Source organism: Leptodactylus fuscus, chromosome 9 (assembly GCF_031893055.1).
Source record: "Leptodactylus fuscus isolate aLepFus1 chromosome 9, aLepFus1.hap2, whole genome shotgun sequence".
NCBI classification, from domain to species: Eukaryota; Metazoa; Chordata; class Amphibia; order Anura; family Leptodactylidae; genus Leptodactylus; species Leptodactylus fuscus.
In genome coordinates, this window is record NC_134273.1 from 53,420,791 (window position 1) to 53,437,735 (window position 16,945).

Genomic DNA, 16,945 nt, shown 5'->3' on the forward strand with positions numbered 1-16,945 from the left:
GGCCCACCCTCCATCTATACAGAACATGCCCTCTTAATTTCATTGTAATCTACATTGGTTTGAACTACACACAGGTCATATCAATAAGGTTATTTGTGAATGTTATTTGAGTTAAACCATAAAAGTAGAATGTAGCGGCAAGTAACTATAACATCAACTCCCAATAAGGATGTCTTCTATTGAATTTTTCACCCATTTTTGGGTCAAAACCTGAGAGACTCTGGTAACCTTGCAGGCAAATGTCTGAACAGAAAAAACATATATTTACAGGCTTCTTTTTCTTTAGGTAGAAATGATCTTTAGCTATATAAAGCAATGTAATACATTATTTAGAAGCCGTATATACTTGAATATAAGCCGAATTTTTCAGCACATTTTTTGTGCTGAGAAAGCCCCCCTCGGCTTATACTCGAGTCAAGCAATAGTAATGTATAGAATCTCCCATAAAATAGTGAAAAAAAAAGAAGCTTAAAAAAATATAATAAAAAAATAAAGTAAATAAAAGTTCTAAATCCCTCCTTTCCCTAGAATACATACAAAAGTAGAAAATTACTGTGAAACACAAACACATTAGGTATTCCTGTGTCTGAAAGTGCCCGGTCTACTGAATATAGGGGATCTGCAGTGCTCCTGTTCCGTCGGGAAGGGGTTAATAGGAGCACTGCAGATACCCCATATTCAGCCAGGCTGAATTCCAAGTGGGGGAAGAAAAAACAGTCCTCAAGCTCAGGGAAGGGGCAGACAGACAACCAATACACCCCCTCCCCTTTCCCAGCAACTACTGCACCAAAAAACTCCGACCATTTTAATTTTTGAAATTTTCCAGTAGCTGCTGCATTCCCCCCTTGGCTTATACTCGAGTCAATAAGTTTTCCCAGTTTTCTATGGTAAAATTAGGGGCCTTGGCTTATATTCAGGTTGGCTTCATCATCTTCATCTCTATCCAATAAGTAAAAATCTTGTATATTTTAGATGTTTCCTACATTATTAAAGAGAACCTGTAACGTGCAAAATATAGTATAATCTACAGGCAGCACCCTATAGAGGAGCTGAGCATATATATATATATATATATATATATATATATATTTATTTATTTATTTTATATATATATATATATTTTTTTTTTTTGATGGGAAATGATTCAGTATAACTTGACATTTTTTCGCTTAAATTTCCGCAGTGTTGAAAAGTTAAGTAGGCGGTATTATCAGCGATTGGTAGCCTGCCCTCCATGACTGTACATACGGAGATAACTGTCAGTCACTGATACGACCGCTTAATTGACTTCTCAGCAGAAAGTGCAGAGAATACAAAAGATATAATGACCAGTTATTCAGAATGGTTTCCCACAAATCTACACACCAATCTGCTCCATGCCTCCTGCTCTATAACAGGCTGCCTGTAGATTAAAATGCATTTCCATGTGACAGGTTTCTTTTACAAACTCCAAATTGACATGTACACTGTGTGCAGAATTATTAGGCAAATGAGTATTTTGATCACATCATCCTTTTTATACATGTTGTCCTACTCCAAGCTGTATAGGCTTGAAAGCCAACTGCCAATTATGTAAATCAGGTGATTTGCATCTCTGTAATGAAGAGGGGTGTGGTCTAATGACATATAAGATGTACTTAATAGAGATGAGCGAACAGTGTTCTATCGAACTCATGTTCGATCGGATATTAGGCTGTTCGGCATGTTCGAATCGAATCGAACACCGCGTGGTAAAGTGCGCCATTACTCGATTCCCCTCCCACCTTCCCTGGCGCCTTTTTTGCTCCAATAACAGCGCAGGGTAGGTGGGACAGGAACTACGACACCGGTGACGTTGAGAAAAGTAGGCAAAACCCATTGGCTGCCGAAAACATGTGACCTCTAATTTAAAAGAACAGCGCCGCCCAGGTTCGCGTCATTCTGAGCTTGCAATTCACCGAGGACGGAGGTTTCCGTCCAGCTAGCTAGGGCTTAGATTCTGGGTAGGCAGGGACAGGCTAGGATAGGAAGGAGAAGACAACCACAACAGCTCTTGTAAGAGCTAAATTCCAGGGAGAAGCTTGTCAGTGTAACGTGGCACTGACGGGCTCAATCGCCGCAACCCAGCTTTCCCAGGATCCTGAATGGAATACACTGTCAGTGTATTCCCGTATACCCGATATATACCCCCGATACCCGTTCCAACGGTGTGCCCCCCCACCTTCACCCCAGAAATACCCTGCAAGTCCCCTAGCAATAGAATTGGGGCTATATACACCCACAATTTTTACTACTGGTATACAGTGCCATTGTCTGACTGGGAATTCAAAGAATATATTGGGGTTATAAATACCCTCATTTCTTGCTACTGCCATATAGTGCCAGTTTCTGACTGGTAATTCAAAGAATATATTGGGGTTACGTGCACCCACAATTTTTACTACTGGTATACAGTGCCATTGTCTGACTGGGAATTCAAAGAATATATTGGGAATACAAATACCCTCATTTCTTGCTACTGCCATATAGTGCCAGTTTCTGACTGGTAATTCAAAGAATATATTGGGGTTACGTGCACCCACAATTTTTACTACTGGTATACAGTGCCATTGTCTGACTGGGAATTCAAAGAATATATTGGGAATACAAATACCCTCATTTCTTGCTACTGCCATATAGTGCCAGTTTCTGACTGGTAATTCAAAGAATATATTGGGGTTACATGCACCCACAATTTTTACTACTGGTATACAGTGCCAGTTTCTGACTGGGAATTCAAAGAATATATTGGGGTTACAAATACCCTCATTTCTTGCTACTGCCATATAGTGCCAGTTTCTGACTGCTAATTCAAAGAATATATTGGGGTTACGTGCACCCACAATTTTTACTACTGGTATACAGTGCCATTGTCTGACTGGGAATTCAAAGAATATATTGGGGTTATAAATACCCTCATTTCTTGCTACTGCCATATAGTGCCAGTTTCTGACTGGTAATTCAAAGAATATATTGGGGTTATAAATACCCTCATTTCTTGCTACTGGTATATAGTGCCATTGTCTGACTGGGAATTCAAAGAATATATTGGGGTTACGTGCACCCACAATTTTTACTACTGGTATACAGTGCCAGTTTCTGACTGGGAATTCAAAGAATATATTGGGGTTACAAATACCCTCATTTCTTGCTACTGCCATATAGTGCCAGTTTCTGACTGCTAATTCAAAGAATATATTGGGGTTACGTGCACCCACAATTTTTACTACTGGTATACAGTGCCATTGTCTGACTGGGAATTCAAAGAATATATTGGGGTTATAAATACCCTCATTTCTTGCTACTGCCATATAGTGCCAGTTTCTGACTGGGAATTCAAAGAATATATTGGGGTTACGTGCACCCACAATTTTTACTACTGGTATACAGTGCCATTGTCTGACTGGGAATTCAAAGAATATATTGGGGTTATAAATACCCTCATTTCTTGCTACTGCCATATAGTGCCAGTTTCTGACTGGTAATTCAAAGAATATATTGGGGTTACGTGCACCCACAATTTTTACTACTGTATACAGTGCCATTGTCTGACTGGGAATTCAAAGAATATATTGGGAATACAAATACCCTCATTTCTTGCTACTGCCATATAGTGCCAGTTTCTGACTGGTAATTCAAAGAATATATTGGGGTTACGTGCACCCACAATTTTTACTACTGGTATACAGTGCCATTGTCTGACTGGGAATTCAAAGAATATATTGGGAATACAAATACCCTCATTTCTTGCTACTGCCATATAGTGCCAGTTTCTGACTGGTAATTCAAAGAATATATTGGGGTTACGTGCACCCACAATTTTTACTACTGGTATACAGTGCCATTGTCTGACTGGGAATTCAAAGAATATATTGGGGTTATAAATACCCTCATTTCTTGCTACTGCCATATAGTGCCAGTTTCTGACTGGGAATTCAAAGAATATATTGGGGTTACGTGCACCCACAATTTTTACTACTGGTATACAGTGCCATTGTCTGACTGGGAATTCAAAGAATATATTGGGGTTATACATACCCTCATTTCTTGCTACTGCCATATAGTGCCAGTTTCTGACTGGGAATTCAAAGAATATATTGGGGTTACGTGCACCCACAATTTTTACTACTGGTATACAGTGCCATTGTCTGACTGGGAATTCAAAGAATATATTGGGGTTATAAATACCCTCATTTCTTGCTACTGGTATATAGTGCCATTGTCTGACTGGGAATTCAAAGAATATATTGGGGTTACGTGCACCCACAATTTTTACTACTGGTATACAGTGCCAGTTTCTGACTGGGAATTCAAAGAATATATTGGGGTTACAAATACCCTCATTTCTTGCTACTGCCATATAGTGCCAGTTTCTGACTGGTAATTCAAAGAATATATTGGGGTTACGTGCACCCACAATTTTTACTACTGGTATACAGTGCCAGTTTCTGACTGGGAATTCAAAGAATATATTGGGGTTACAAATACCCTCATTTCTTGCTACTGCCATATAGTGCCAGTTTCTGACTGGTAATTCAAAGAATATATTGGGGTTACGTGCACCCACAATTTTTACTACTGGTATACAGTGCCATTGTCTGACTGGGAATTCAAAGAATATATTGGGGTTATAAATACCCTCATTTCTTGCTACTGCCATATAGTGCCAGTTTCTGACTGGGAATTCAAAGATTATATTGGGGTTACGTGCACCCACAATTTTTACTACTGGTATACAGTGCCATTGTCTGACTGGGAATTCAAAGAATATATTGGGGTTATAAATACCCTCATTTCTTGCTACTGGTATATAGTGCCATTGTCTGACTGGGAATTCAAAGAATATATTGGGGTTACGTGCACCCACAATTTTTACTACTGGTATACAGTGCCAGTTTCTGACTGGGAATTCAAAGAATATATTGGGGTTACAAATACCCTCATTTCTTGCTACTGCCATATAGTGCCAGTTTCTGACTGGTAATTCAAAGAATATATTGGGGTTACGTGCACCCACAATTTTTACTACTGGTATACAGTGCCAGTTTCTGACTGGGAATTCAAAGAATATATTGGGGTTACAAATACCCTCATTTCTTGCTACTGCCATATAGTGCCAGTTTCTGACTGGTAATTCAAAGAATATATTGGGGTTATAAATACCCTCATTTCTTGCTACTGGTATATAGTGCCATTGTCTGACTGGGAATTCAAAGAATATATTGGGGTTACGTGCACCCACAATTTTTACTACTGGTATACAGTGCCAGTTTCTGACTGGGAATTCAAAGAATATATTGGGGTTACAAATACCCTCATTTCTTGCTACTGCCATATAGTGCCAGTTTCTGACTGGTAATTCAAAGAATATATTGGGGTTACGTGCACCCACAATTTTTACTACTGGTATACAGTGCCATTGTCTGACTGGGAATTCAAAGAATATATTGGGGTTATAAATACCCTCATTTCTTGCTACTGCCATATAGTGCCAGTTTCTGACTGGGAATTCAAAGAATATATTGGGGTTACGTGCACCCACAATTTTTACTACTGGTATACAGTGCCATTGTCTGACTGGGAATTCAAAGAATATATTGGGGTTATAAATACCCTCATTTCTTGCTACTGGTATATAGTGCCATTGTCTGACTGGGAATTCAAAGAATATATTGGGGTTACGTGCACCCACAATTTTTACTACTGGTATACAGTGCCAGTTTCTGACTGGGAATTCAAAGAATATATTGGGGTTACAAATACCCTCATTTCTTGCTACTGCCATATAGTGCCAGTTTCTGACTGGTAATTCAAAGAATATATTGGGGTTACGTGCACCCACAATTTTTACTACTGGTATACAGTGCCAGTTTCTGACTGGGAATTCAAAGAATATATTGGGGTTACAAATACCCTCATTTCTTGCTACTGCCATATAGTGCCAGTTTCTGACTGGTAATTCAAAGAATATATTGGGGTTATAAATACCCTCATTTCTTGCTACTGGTATATAGTGCCATTGTCTGACTGGGAATTCAAAGAATATATTGGGGTTACGTGCACCCACAATTTTTGCTACTGGTATATAGTGCCAATTTCTAACTGGGAATTCAAAATGCGCAAGGCTCCCGGAAAGGGACGTGGACGAGGCCGTGGGCGAGGTCGGGGGAATGGTTCTGGGGAGCAAGGTAGCAGTGAAGCCACAGGGCGTCCCGTGCCTACTCCTGTGGGGCAGCAAGCATTGCGCCACTCCACAGTGCCAGGGTTGCTTGCCACATTAACTAAACTGCAGGGTACAAACCTTAGTAGGCCCGAGAACCAGGAACAGGTCTTGCAATGGCTGTCAGAGAACGCTTACAGCACATTGTCCAGCAGCCAGTCAGACTCTGCCTCCTCTCCTCCTATTACCCAACAGTCTTGTCCTCCTTCCTCCCAAAATTCCCAAGGTTCACAGAACAATAACCCCAACTGTCCCTGCTCCCCAGAGCTGTTCTCCGCTCCTTTCATTGTCCCTCAACCTGCCTCTCCACGTCACGATTCCACGAACCTAACAGAGGAGCATCTGTGTCCAGATGCTCAAACACTAGAGTCTTCTCCATCTCCGTTCGATTTGGTGGTGGATGACCAGCAACCCACCCTCATCGACGATGATGTGACGCAGTTGCCGTCAGGGCATCCAGTTGACCGGCGCATTGTGCGGGAGGAGGAGATGAGACAGGAGTTGGAAGAGGAAGTGGTGGATGATGAGGACACTGACCCGACCTGGACAGGGGGGATGTCAAGCGGGGAAAGTAGTGTGGATGTTGAGGCAAGTGCAGCACCAAAAAGGGTAGCTAGAGGCAGAGGCAGAGGTCAGCAGCTTAGGCGAAGCCAGGCCACACCCGGAATCTCCCAAGATGTTCCAGTTCGTACCCAGCCCCGAAAAACTCCCACCTCGAGGGCACGTTTCTCGAAGGTGTGGAGTTTTTTCAAGGAATGCGCCGAGGACAGATATAGTGTTGTCTGCACAATTTGCCTCTCGAAATTGATTAGGGGCTCTGAGAAGAGCAACCTGTCCACCACTTCAATGCGCCGTCATTTGGAATCCAAGCACTGGAATCAGTGGCAGGCAGCAACGGCAGGACAAAGGCCGCCTGCCGTTCACGCCACTGCCACTGCCTCTGCCACTGCCTCTGCCTCTGCCACTGCCACTGCTGACTGTGCTGGCGATGCACTCCAGAGGACGAGCCAGGACACCACTTCATCTGCCTCCGCCACTTTGTTGACTTCTCCCTCATCCTCCCCTGTTCCTGTCTTATCTCCTTCTCCTGCACCATCAAAGGCACCATCAGGCGCTTCTTTACAACAACCCACCATCTCTCAGACATTGGAGCGGCGGCAGAAATACACTGCTAACCACCCACACGCGCAAGCCTTGAACGCCAACATCGCTAAACTGCTGGCCCAGGAGATGTTGGCGTTCCGGCTTGTTGAAACTCCCGCCTTCCTGGACCTGATGGCAACTGCGGCACCTCGCTATGCCGTCCCTAGCCGTCACTACTTCTCCCGGTGTGCCGTCCCCGCCTTGCACCAGCACGTGTCACTCAACATCAGGCGGGCCCTTAGTTCCGCGCTTTGCACAAAGGTCCACTTGACCACCGACGCGTGGACAAGTGCATGCGGACAGGGACGCTACATTTCACTGACGGCACACTGGGTGAATGTAGTTGAGGCTGGGACTGCTTCCCAAACTGGCCCGGTGTACCTCGTCTCCCCGCCTAACATTCCTGGCAGGGACACGAGAAGAACACCCCCCTCCTCCTCCTCCTCTACCTCCTCCTCCTCCGCCACCGCCTCCTCCTCCGCCACCGCCTCCTCCTCCGCTGTTAGATTGACCCCAGCTACGAGTTGGAAACGTTGCAGCACTGGCGTTGGTAGACGTCAGCAGGCTGTGCTGAAGCTGATCAGCTTGGGGGACAGACAGCACACTGCCTCCGAGGTGAGGGATGCCCTCCTCGATGAGACGGCAATATGGTTTGAGCCGCTGCACCTGGGCCCAGGCATGGTCGTTTGTGATAACGGCCGGAACCTGGTAGCAGCTCTGGAGCTTGCCGGACTCCAACATGTTCCATGCCTGGCCCACGTCTTCAACCTAGTGGTGCAACGTTTCCTAAAGAGCTACCCCAATGTTCCAGAGCTACTGGTGAAAGTGCGGCGCATGTGCGCCCACTTTCGCAAGTCGACAGTAGCCGCTGCTAGCTTAAAATCTCTCCAGCAACGCCTGCATGTGCCACAACACCGGCTTTTGTGCGACGTCCCCACACGCTGGAACTCAACGTTTCAGATGTTGAATAGAGTGGTTGAGCAGCAGAGACCTTTGATGGAATACCAGCTACAAAACCCTAGGGTGCCACAAAGTCAGCTGCCTCAGTTTCTCATCCATGAGTGGCCATGGATGAGAGACCTTTGTGACATCCTACGGGTGTTTGAGGAGTCCACAAGGAGGGTGAGCTCTGAGGATGCGATGGTGAGCCTTACAATCCCGCTCTTGTGTGTTCTGAGAGAATCCCTGATTGACATCAGGGATAACTCAGATCACACAGAGGAGTCAGGGATAGCATCCGATCCGTCACAGCTGGAGAGTAGGTCCACACATCTGTCCGCTTCATCGCGTTTAATGGAGGAGGAGGAGGAGGAGGAAGAAGAGTTGTCCGATGATGTGATGGTGATACAGGAGGCTTCCGGGCAACTTCGAATTGTCCCATTGTTGCAGCGTGGATGGGTAGACATGGAGGATGAGGAGGAAATGGAGATTGAACTTTCCGGTGGGGCCAGAGGAGTCATGCCAACTAACACTGTGGCAGACATGGCTGAGTTCATGTTGGGGTGCTTTACAACCGACAAGCGTATTGTCAAAATCATGGAGGACAACCAGTACTGGATCTTTGCTATCCTTGACCCCCGGTATAAAAACAACATCTCGTCTTTTATTCCGGTAGAGGGGAGGGCCAATCGCATCAATGCTTGCCACAGGCAATTGGTGCAGAATATGATGGAGATGTTTCCAGCATGTGACGTTGGCGGCAGGGAGGACAGTTCCTCCAGTAGGCGACCAAGTTCTCACCGGTCCACACAAACGAGGGGCACACTGTCTAAGGTCTGGGACACCTTAATGGCACCCCCTCGCCAAAGTGCCGCCACAGAGGGTCCTAGTGTCACCAGGCGTGAGAAGTATAGGCGCATGTTGCGGGAATACCTTTCCGACCACAGCCCTGTCCTCTCCGACCCCTCTGCGCCCTACACGTATTGGGTGTCGAAGTTGGACCTGTGGCTTGAACTTGCCCTATATGCCTTGGAGGTGCTGTCCTGTCCTGCCGCCAGCGTCCTATCTGAGAGGGTGTTCAGTGCAGCCGGTGGCATCATCACTGACAAGCGCACCCGTCTGTCAGCTGAGAGTGCCGACCGGCTCACTTTGATAAAAATGAACCACCACTGGATAGAGCCTTCATTTTTGTGCCCACCTGTGTAAAGCACCCCAACATGAAACTCCATGTCTGTACTCAACCTCTCCAATTCCTCCGCATCCTCATACTCATCCACCATAAGCGTTGCACAATTCTGCTAATACTAGCAGAGGCAAACAGAGAGCGGTACATTGAAGAATGGAGAAACGAAATAAATAACTCCAAGAAACTCACCGTGTACCAATCCCTACAAAGGGACTACACCATGGCCACCTACCTGGAGAGAATACGCCATCCCAAGCACAGACAGACCCTGAGCCGATACAGACTGAGCGCCCACAACCTAGAGATAGAGACGGGGCGATACAGACAGACGTACAAGCCACGGGAGAAGAGACTGTGCCAGCACTGTGACCAGGGGGCCCTAGAAGACGAGACCCACTTCCTGCTACACTGCACCAAATACTCAGCTATGAGGGCCGTCTACTACCAAAGACTCTCTGCCCACATCCCAGACTTCATATCTGCAGACGAGAAGAGGAAACTCTACATCCTACTGGGAGAAGAAGAGGCCACTGTGGAGATCGCTGCCCAATACGTGTCCAGCTGTCACCAAACAAGAGGAAGATGAGACTCCATGGACTGTTATATTTATCCCAAAATGGGCTGGTTAGAGGCTCCCTCCACCATGAATTTTCCCAAACTGGGCTGGTTAGAGGCTCCCTCCACCATGAATTGGTCCAAACTGGGCTGGTTAGAGGCTCCCTCCACCATGAATTGGTCCAAATTGGGGTTTTTAGAGGCTCCCTCCACCATGAATTGGTCCAAACTGGGCTGTTTAGAGGCTCCCTCCACCATGAATTGGTCCAAACTGGGGTTTTTAGAGGCTCCCTCCACCATGAATTGGTCCAAACTGGGCTGGTTAGAGGCTCCCTCCACCATGAATTGGTCCAAACTGGGTTTTTTAGAGGCTCCCTCCACCATGAATTGGTCCAAACTGGGTTTTTTAGAGGCTCCCTCCACCATGAATTGGTCCAAACTGGGGTTTTTAGAGGCTCCCTCCACCATGAATTTGCCAAAACTGGGCTGTTTAGAGGCTCCCTCCACCATGAATTGGTCCAAATTGGGGTTTTTAGAGGCTCCCTCCACCATGAATTTGCCCAAACTGGGCTGGTTAGAGGCTCCCTCCACCATGAATTGGTCCAAACTGGGCTGGTTAGAGGCTCCCTCCACCATGAATTGGTCCAAATTGGGGTTTTTAGAGGCTCCCTCCACCATGAATTGGTCCAAACTGGGCTGTTTAGAGGCTCCCTCCACCATGAATTGGTCCAAACTGGGGTTTTTAGAGGCTCCCTCCACCATGAATTGGTCCAAACTGGGCTGGTTAGAGGCTCCCTCCACCATGAATTGGTCCAAACTGGGTTTTTTAGAGGCTCCCTCCACCATGAATTGGTCCAAACTGGGGTTTTTAGAGGCTCCCTCCACCATGAATTGGTCCAAACTGGGGTTTTTAGAGGCTCCCTCCACCATGAATTGGTCCAAACTGGGGTTTTTAGAGGCTCCCTCCACCATGAATTGGTCCAAACTGGGGTTTTTAGAGGCTCCCTCCACCATGAATTGGTCCAAACTGGGGTTTTTAGAGGCTCCCTCCACCATGAATTTGCCCAAACTGGGCTGTTTAGAGGCTCCCTCCACCATGAATTGGTCCAAACTGGGTTTTTTAGAGGCTCCCTCCACCATGAATTGGTCCAAACTGGGGTTTTTAGAGGCTCCCTCCACCATGAATTGGTCCAAACTGGGGTTTTTAGAGGCTCCCTCCACCATGAATTTGCCCAAACTGGGCTGTTTAGAGGCTCCCTCCACCATGAATTGGTCCAAATTGGGGTTTTTAGAGGCTCCCTCCACCATGAATTTGCCCAAACTGGGCTGGTTAGAGGCTCCCTCCACCATGAATTGGTCCAAACTGGGCTGGTTAGAGGCTCCCTCCACCATGAACTGGTCCAAATTGGGGTTTTTAGAGGCTCCCTCCACCATGAATTGGTCCAAACTGGGCTGTTTAGAGGCTCCCTCCACCATGAATTGGTCCAAACTGGGGTTTTTAGAGGCTCCCTCCACCATGAATTGGTCCAAACTGGGGTTTTTAGAGGCTCCCTCCACCATGAATTTGCCCAAACTCTGCTGGTTAGAGGCTCAATCCACCCTGATTTTCAAAACAAATGTTGGTGCCAACCTCAACTTACTACAAGGGCCAAATTCACTGCTGGTGACAAGCTCTCCTCACTGCAAGTGCCAAATACACATGTTTCAAGGTGTTTTCCTACTGTCAGAGAGGTGGTATTGAGTGTGTAAAGTGTGTAGTTGTTAGGCTGTGATGTTGGGGTAATAGAGGGTCTTTGGTGTGTTAGATGCCCCCAGACATGCTTCCCCTGCTGTCCCAGTGTCATTCCAGAGGTGTTGGCATCATTTCCTGTGGTGTCATAGTGGACTTGGTGACCCTCCAGACACGGATTTGGGTTTCCCCCTTAACGAGTATATGTTCCCCATAGACTATAATGGGGTTCGAAACCCGTTCGAACACACGAACAGTGAGCGGCTGTTCGATTCGAATTTCGAACCTCGAACATTCTAGTGTTCGCTCATCTCTAGTACGTAATTATTAGGCAACTTCCTTTCCTTTGGCAAAATGGGTAAGAAGAGAGATTTGCCGGACTCTGAAAAGTCAAAAATTGTGAGATGTCTTGCAGAGGGATGCAGCAGTCTTGAAACTGCAAAACCTTTGAAGCGTGATCACCGAACAATCAAACATTTCATGGCAAATAGCCAACAGGGTCGCAAGAAGTGGGTTGATGAAAAAAAAAAAAAAAAAAAAGCGCCAAATAACTGCCTATGAATTGAGGAAAATCAAGCGTGAAGCTGCCAAGATGCCATTTGCCACCAGTTTTGCCACATTTCAGAGCTGCAACGTTACTGGAGTAACAAAAAGCACAAGGTGTGCGATACTCAGGGACATGGCCAAGGTAAGGAAGGCTGAAAAATGACCACCTTTGAACAAGAAACATAAGATAAAACGTCAAGACTGGGCCAAGAAATATCTTGAGACTTATTTTTCTAAGGTTTTATGGACTGATGAAATGAGAGTGACTCTTGATGGGCCAGATGGATGGGCCCGAGGCTGGATCAGTAAAGGGCAGAGAGCTCCACTCCGGACTCAGACGCCAGCAAGGTGGAGGTGGGGTACTGGTATGGGCTGGTATCATGAAAGATGAACTTGTGGGACCTTTTCGGGTTGAGGATGGAGTGAGGCTCAACTCCCAGATGTACTGCCAGTTGATTGAGAACATAGTTGTTGAACAATAATAAAAATAATTCTCTCAAATACAACTTGCCTAATAATTCTGCACGCAGTGTATATGTGCATTATGATATTCCTCTGTGGAATTGTTATGGTTTCATGGATTGAATAGCATCATTTTGACTGAATTAATTCTACTTATTTCTGGGTGTTCCCTAAAACTATTCTATATCATTAAAGAAGCCTAAACAGTGGGCAGTACTGTGAGGGCTATGATGGCTCCCTAAACCATGTAGCTTCCTTAGTACTTCAAATTTGCTAGTAGTTCTAAATGTATTCACTTGCAGGACTCATCATCTTTTAGATATACATTTTTGGGATCAAGGTACATAAGTGGAAAAACATCTTTTAGCTAGTCCTGAAAATAATTTTTTTACAGATGTCCTAGGAGATGTACAATACGCACCAACACATGATCCATTTTCTGCCTTTGTAAATCCACTGGGACATAAATCAATGCACTTATAACTTCCCCGTGTGTTCTTGCACAGTTGGTCTGGTCTGCAAACACTCTGACGGCATTCATTTACATCTGTAAAGAAATACATATATGAGGATTGTCCTTGTGGCCCTTATTAAGATATCAGCTCCAATGTCCCAAAACGTACACAACAGTGCATATTGAGCAGTGACATGTACAGCTTCCCTTTTACAATACCAGCCATAGTGTCTCCATAATAGTGCCCCATAGCTGTCCGTCACAGTGCCTATTGAGCAGTGACATGTACAGCTTCCCTTTTACAATACGAGCCATAGTGCCTCCATAATAGTCCCCCATAACTGTCCGTCACAGTGCCTATCGAGCAGTGACATGGACAGCTTCTCTTTTACAATATCAGCCATAGTGCCTCCATAATAGTGCCCCATAACTGTCAACCTCAGTGCCTTCCATAATAGAAATATCTACGACGTCCAATCTAACAGTCCTCTCGGCTTACATGTAAGTAGTCAGTCTCTGTGACATTCCTTTGATATACATACGTCATTCATACAGACTTACCGAAACATCTTCTGCCTTTCAGATAGAAGCCTGGATCACAGCCACAGTGATAGCTGCCAATGCTATTGAGGCATCGCTGATGACAAGGATTTGATTCTTGACACTCATTGATATCTGTAAGATTTATGAAAGAAAGATTAACAAAATCTACAGTACAGTTATCATAAGATATCCTAAACTGTTATTACAAAGGAATCAATATTCCTAGAGTGACATAGAATTAAGAGCAATGAAAAGGAATATTATTGTTCTTAATTTTTTCACTTTGGGGCTCCCATCGCTTTATGTCAAAACAATTCCAACTCCCAAATGGTTTTCGAACATTAGATCCTTCATGTTCATTAAAATTGTGATGACTTTGGCACACTACTGCTATTATTACATTCAGCATAGATTAAGCCTCAATATCAGGGCTCAATACTCATAAAACATGGGTTAGCTATCCTTTTAGACATTATTCTCTTCAGAGAGGTAATAAGCAGCTTGGAGTTTGGCTTTTGCTATAAGAGGACATGGTCTACTTTTACCATACAAACAATAACATTTGTTTCTCAATATTGGTCTGAAAACAGACAACTCCTTTAAGCTGCTTTGTATCAAATTTGGGATGAAATCAGCTAAATGTTTAGGATATAGTCACACAGGTTTGTGGCAGAACTTCATGCAACTGAAAATCCCTTCCATACTTTTGACTGGAAAGAAATTCTTGCAACATGTGCATGGATTTCTGGAAGCCTAAAATAACTGGGAGAGTCACAGAGATTTCTGTATAAAATCTACAGTGTGTATAACAGTTCTAAGACTGAAAATATGTGCTATCCACCTCTGGCGTTGGCTACAAAAAAAAAACAAAAAACAAGACCACAGCAAAATCTTCAACAAAAAAAAAAGATACTTTTCCATCCGAGATGATGGGCCTTACTGTGTGGGTACAAAATATTTGAAGGACAGGAAAATAGTTCATGTACTTTTCTGTCCGCATGTTCGCTAAGCTCACCACTTGCCAATGCGTTCAGTAATCCATTTGGGGGAACCCCAATGCGGACTCCCCCAAATGCAGTTTTGAACCAGGTCTAAGACTTTAAGAATGTATCACAAAAATTTTCCACATTTTTTTAACCCATAACTTACCTTTACAGTCTAGGCCATTGGCAGAAGCTCTGAATCCAACTGCACATTTCAGAGTACAGGAATATGAACCAATGGTGTTTCTGCACTCTTCATTTTTACGACAAACAGCTTCTTCCAATGTGCACTCATCAATGTCTGCAAATATTAAAGTGAACTGAAGATAATTATTAAGGTCCCTAACACTTTTGAAAGATTATACCGAGCTGGGACCTCTTTAAAGGGTATAATCTCTGATATATATTGGACTCTTTTGACTCTGGAGGTATGGGCCTGAGGCACAGGATGGGCAGATGCACCTGGTGAGTGACAAATGATATGGTCCCGTGAGGCTAAGTCATGTGTAATGTTCTGGGAAACCCAAAATAAAATACTCATGCATTGGTACCATACCCCAGCCTTGCTCCACACTCTTAATCCTGGTATTCCCTCTACATGTTGGTGTTGTCTAAATACAACAGGCACGTTGTATCACCCACCTTCTTTAAAGGGGTTGTTTGGCCCCCAAATACATTTTCATACTGAAGACCTTATCCACAGGATAAGTCATCATTATGTGATCTGTGAAGGTCCAACAAACCAGTTCCCACATAGATCAGCTGTTTCAGCAGCCTCCTGGTACTAGAAACTGCTAGTGGACAAGGAGTATGTACAGCACTGTGCTTAATCAAGTAATAAGAGCAGTTCTGCAATTCCTGGGAACTACCACTATACAGGCCGCAGTTCCACTCCTATCACTTGAATATCACTGTACTGGCTTCCAGCCCACTACCAGTTTATGGCTCCCAGAAGCTGCTCTAACAACTGATCTGTGTAGGGTCCAGGTGTCAGACTCCCATAGATGCAGTATGAAAATACATTTTGGGCTGGACAATACCTTTATGAGCCATCTACCAGTGACTCGAGGATACAGATTACACTATCACAGATTGCACTGGAGGAAAGGCAAGGGACATATGGGATTCTTGGCTGTTAAAAGGGGATATCCCATGAAAAATATTGTTTATGCGATAAAGTGTAACTAGACTTTTGGTCTACTTTTGATTTTCTGGAAGTAATTGCGTCATTAATAAATTATGTAATATACTTTATTAACACATTTTGTCTCCTTTCTTTTTTTTTTTTTTTTTTTAATGTAGATTGTGAGCCCCACATAGAGCTCACAATGTATGTTTTTTCCCTATCAGTATGTCCTAACTGTATTTTCAACCAGTGATATCTCTGGAAGTAATATAGATATAACTAGAATAGATAAGGGTAATAAAGGTATTACGTGCCTAATAGCTCCAAAACTATACCAAAAATAAGGGTATCCCTAACATAGGACGTATTAAAATACATTCTTTATTAGAAAAGATTAAAAGTATCACACACAAAGATAGAAATAACTCTCTGACTAAAATAATGTTTCCTCAAGAGAGAGATTCAGGCCAATAAGAGGTTTTTCTTCCTAAAAGGCCAACATATTGTATTCTCTCTCCCTATAAATAATATCTGCCTCACGACAGCCCCCTCCAGACTAGGCCCATTCATTTGGGCCTAATCTGGAGTGGAAAGCCGCGATGGGATGCCGTGCACTGCACCGGCATCTCGTCGCGGCAGCCACGACGGAATATGCACACGCGTAACTGCGTGTAAACTAAGCCTAGATATCAAGTAGTGTTATTCTAACATTATTACTGGAATTTTTAGTTTAAATACAAAAAAATGTTTATTCTAAATACAAAAAAAAGTGCTTAATCCTTCAAGTCATTAATACTGCAAATCCATTCAGAGGACAGAATAGCTTACCATGGCACGTCCTCCCATCTGTAGAGCTCATCAGGCCTTTGGGACATGAACAGTAATAACTTCCCATAATATTATGGCATGCATGGGAACATGGGCTATGGGCAGCACATTCATCATCATCTGTAAATGTTCAATAAATAGGAGTTATACAGACTACATAGTCATTCATGGAAAGCCTTACAGGGCAAAAGCAACTGGCACACACAAAAAAAA

General features: G+C 44.2%; 1 protein-coding gene across 1 annotated transcript in view; it reads right to left on the minus strand.

The window, feature by feature from the left end:
• HMCN1 (hemicentin 1) overlaps positions 1 to 16,945 on the minus strand; it is a 222,579-nt gene that overhangs the window by 3,923 nt on the left and 201,711 nt on the right. Inside the window, exons 99-102 of the mRNA XM_075286727.1 lie at positions 16,733 to 16,852; positions 14,945 to 15,079; positions 13,814 to 13,927; positions 13,220 to 13,345 (exon numbers count right to left, since the gene is read on the minus strand). Of these exons, the coding sequence (XP_075142828.1) occupies positions 13,220 to 13,345; positions 13,814 to 13,927; positions 14,945 to 15,079; positions 16,733 to 16,852 (495 nt within the window). The remainder of the gene's footprint in view (positions 1 to 13,219; positions 13,346 to 13,813; positions 13,928 to 14,944; positions 15,080 to 16,732; positions 16,853 to 16,945) is intronic.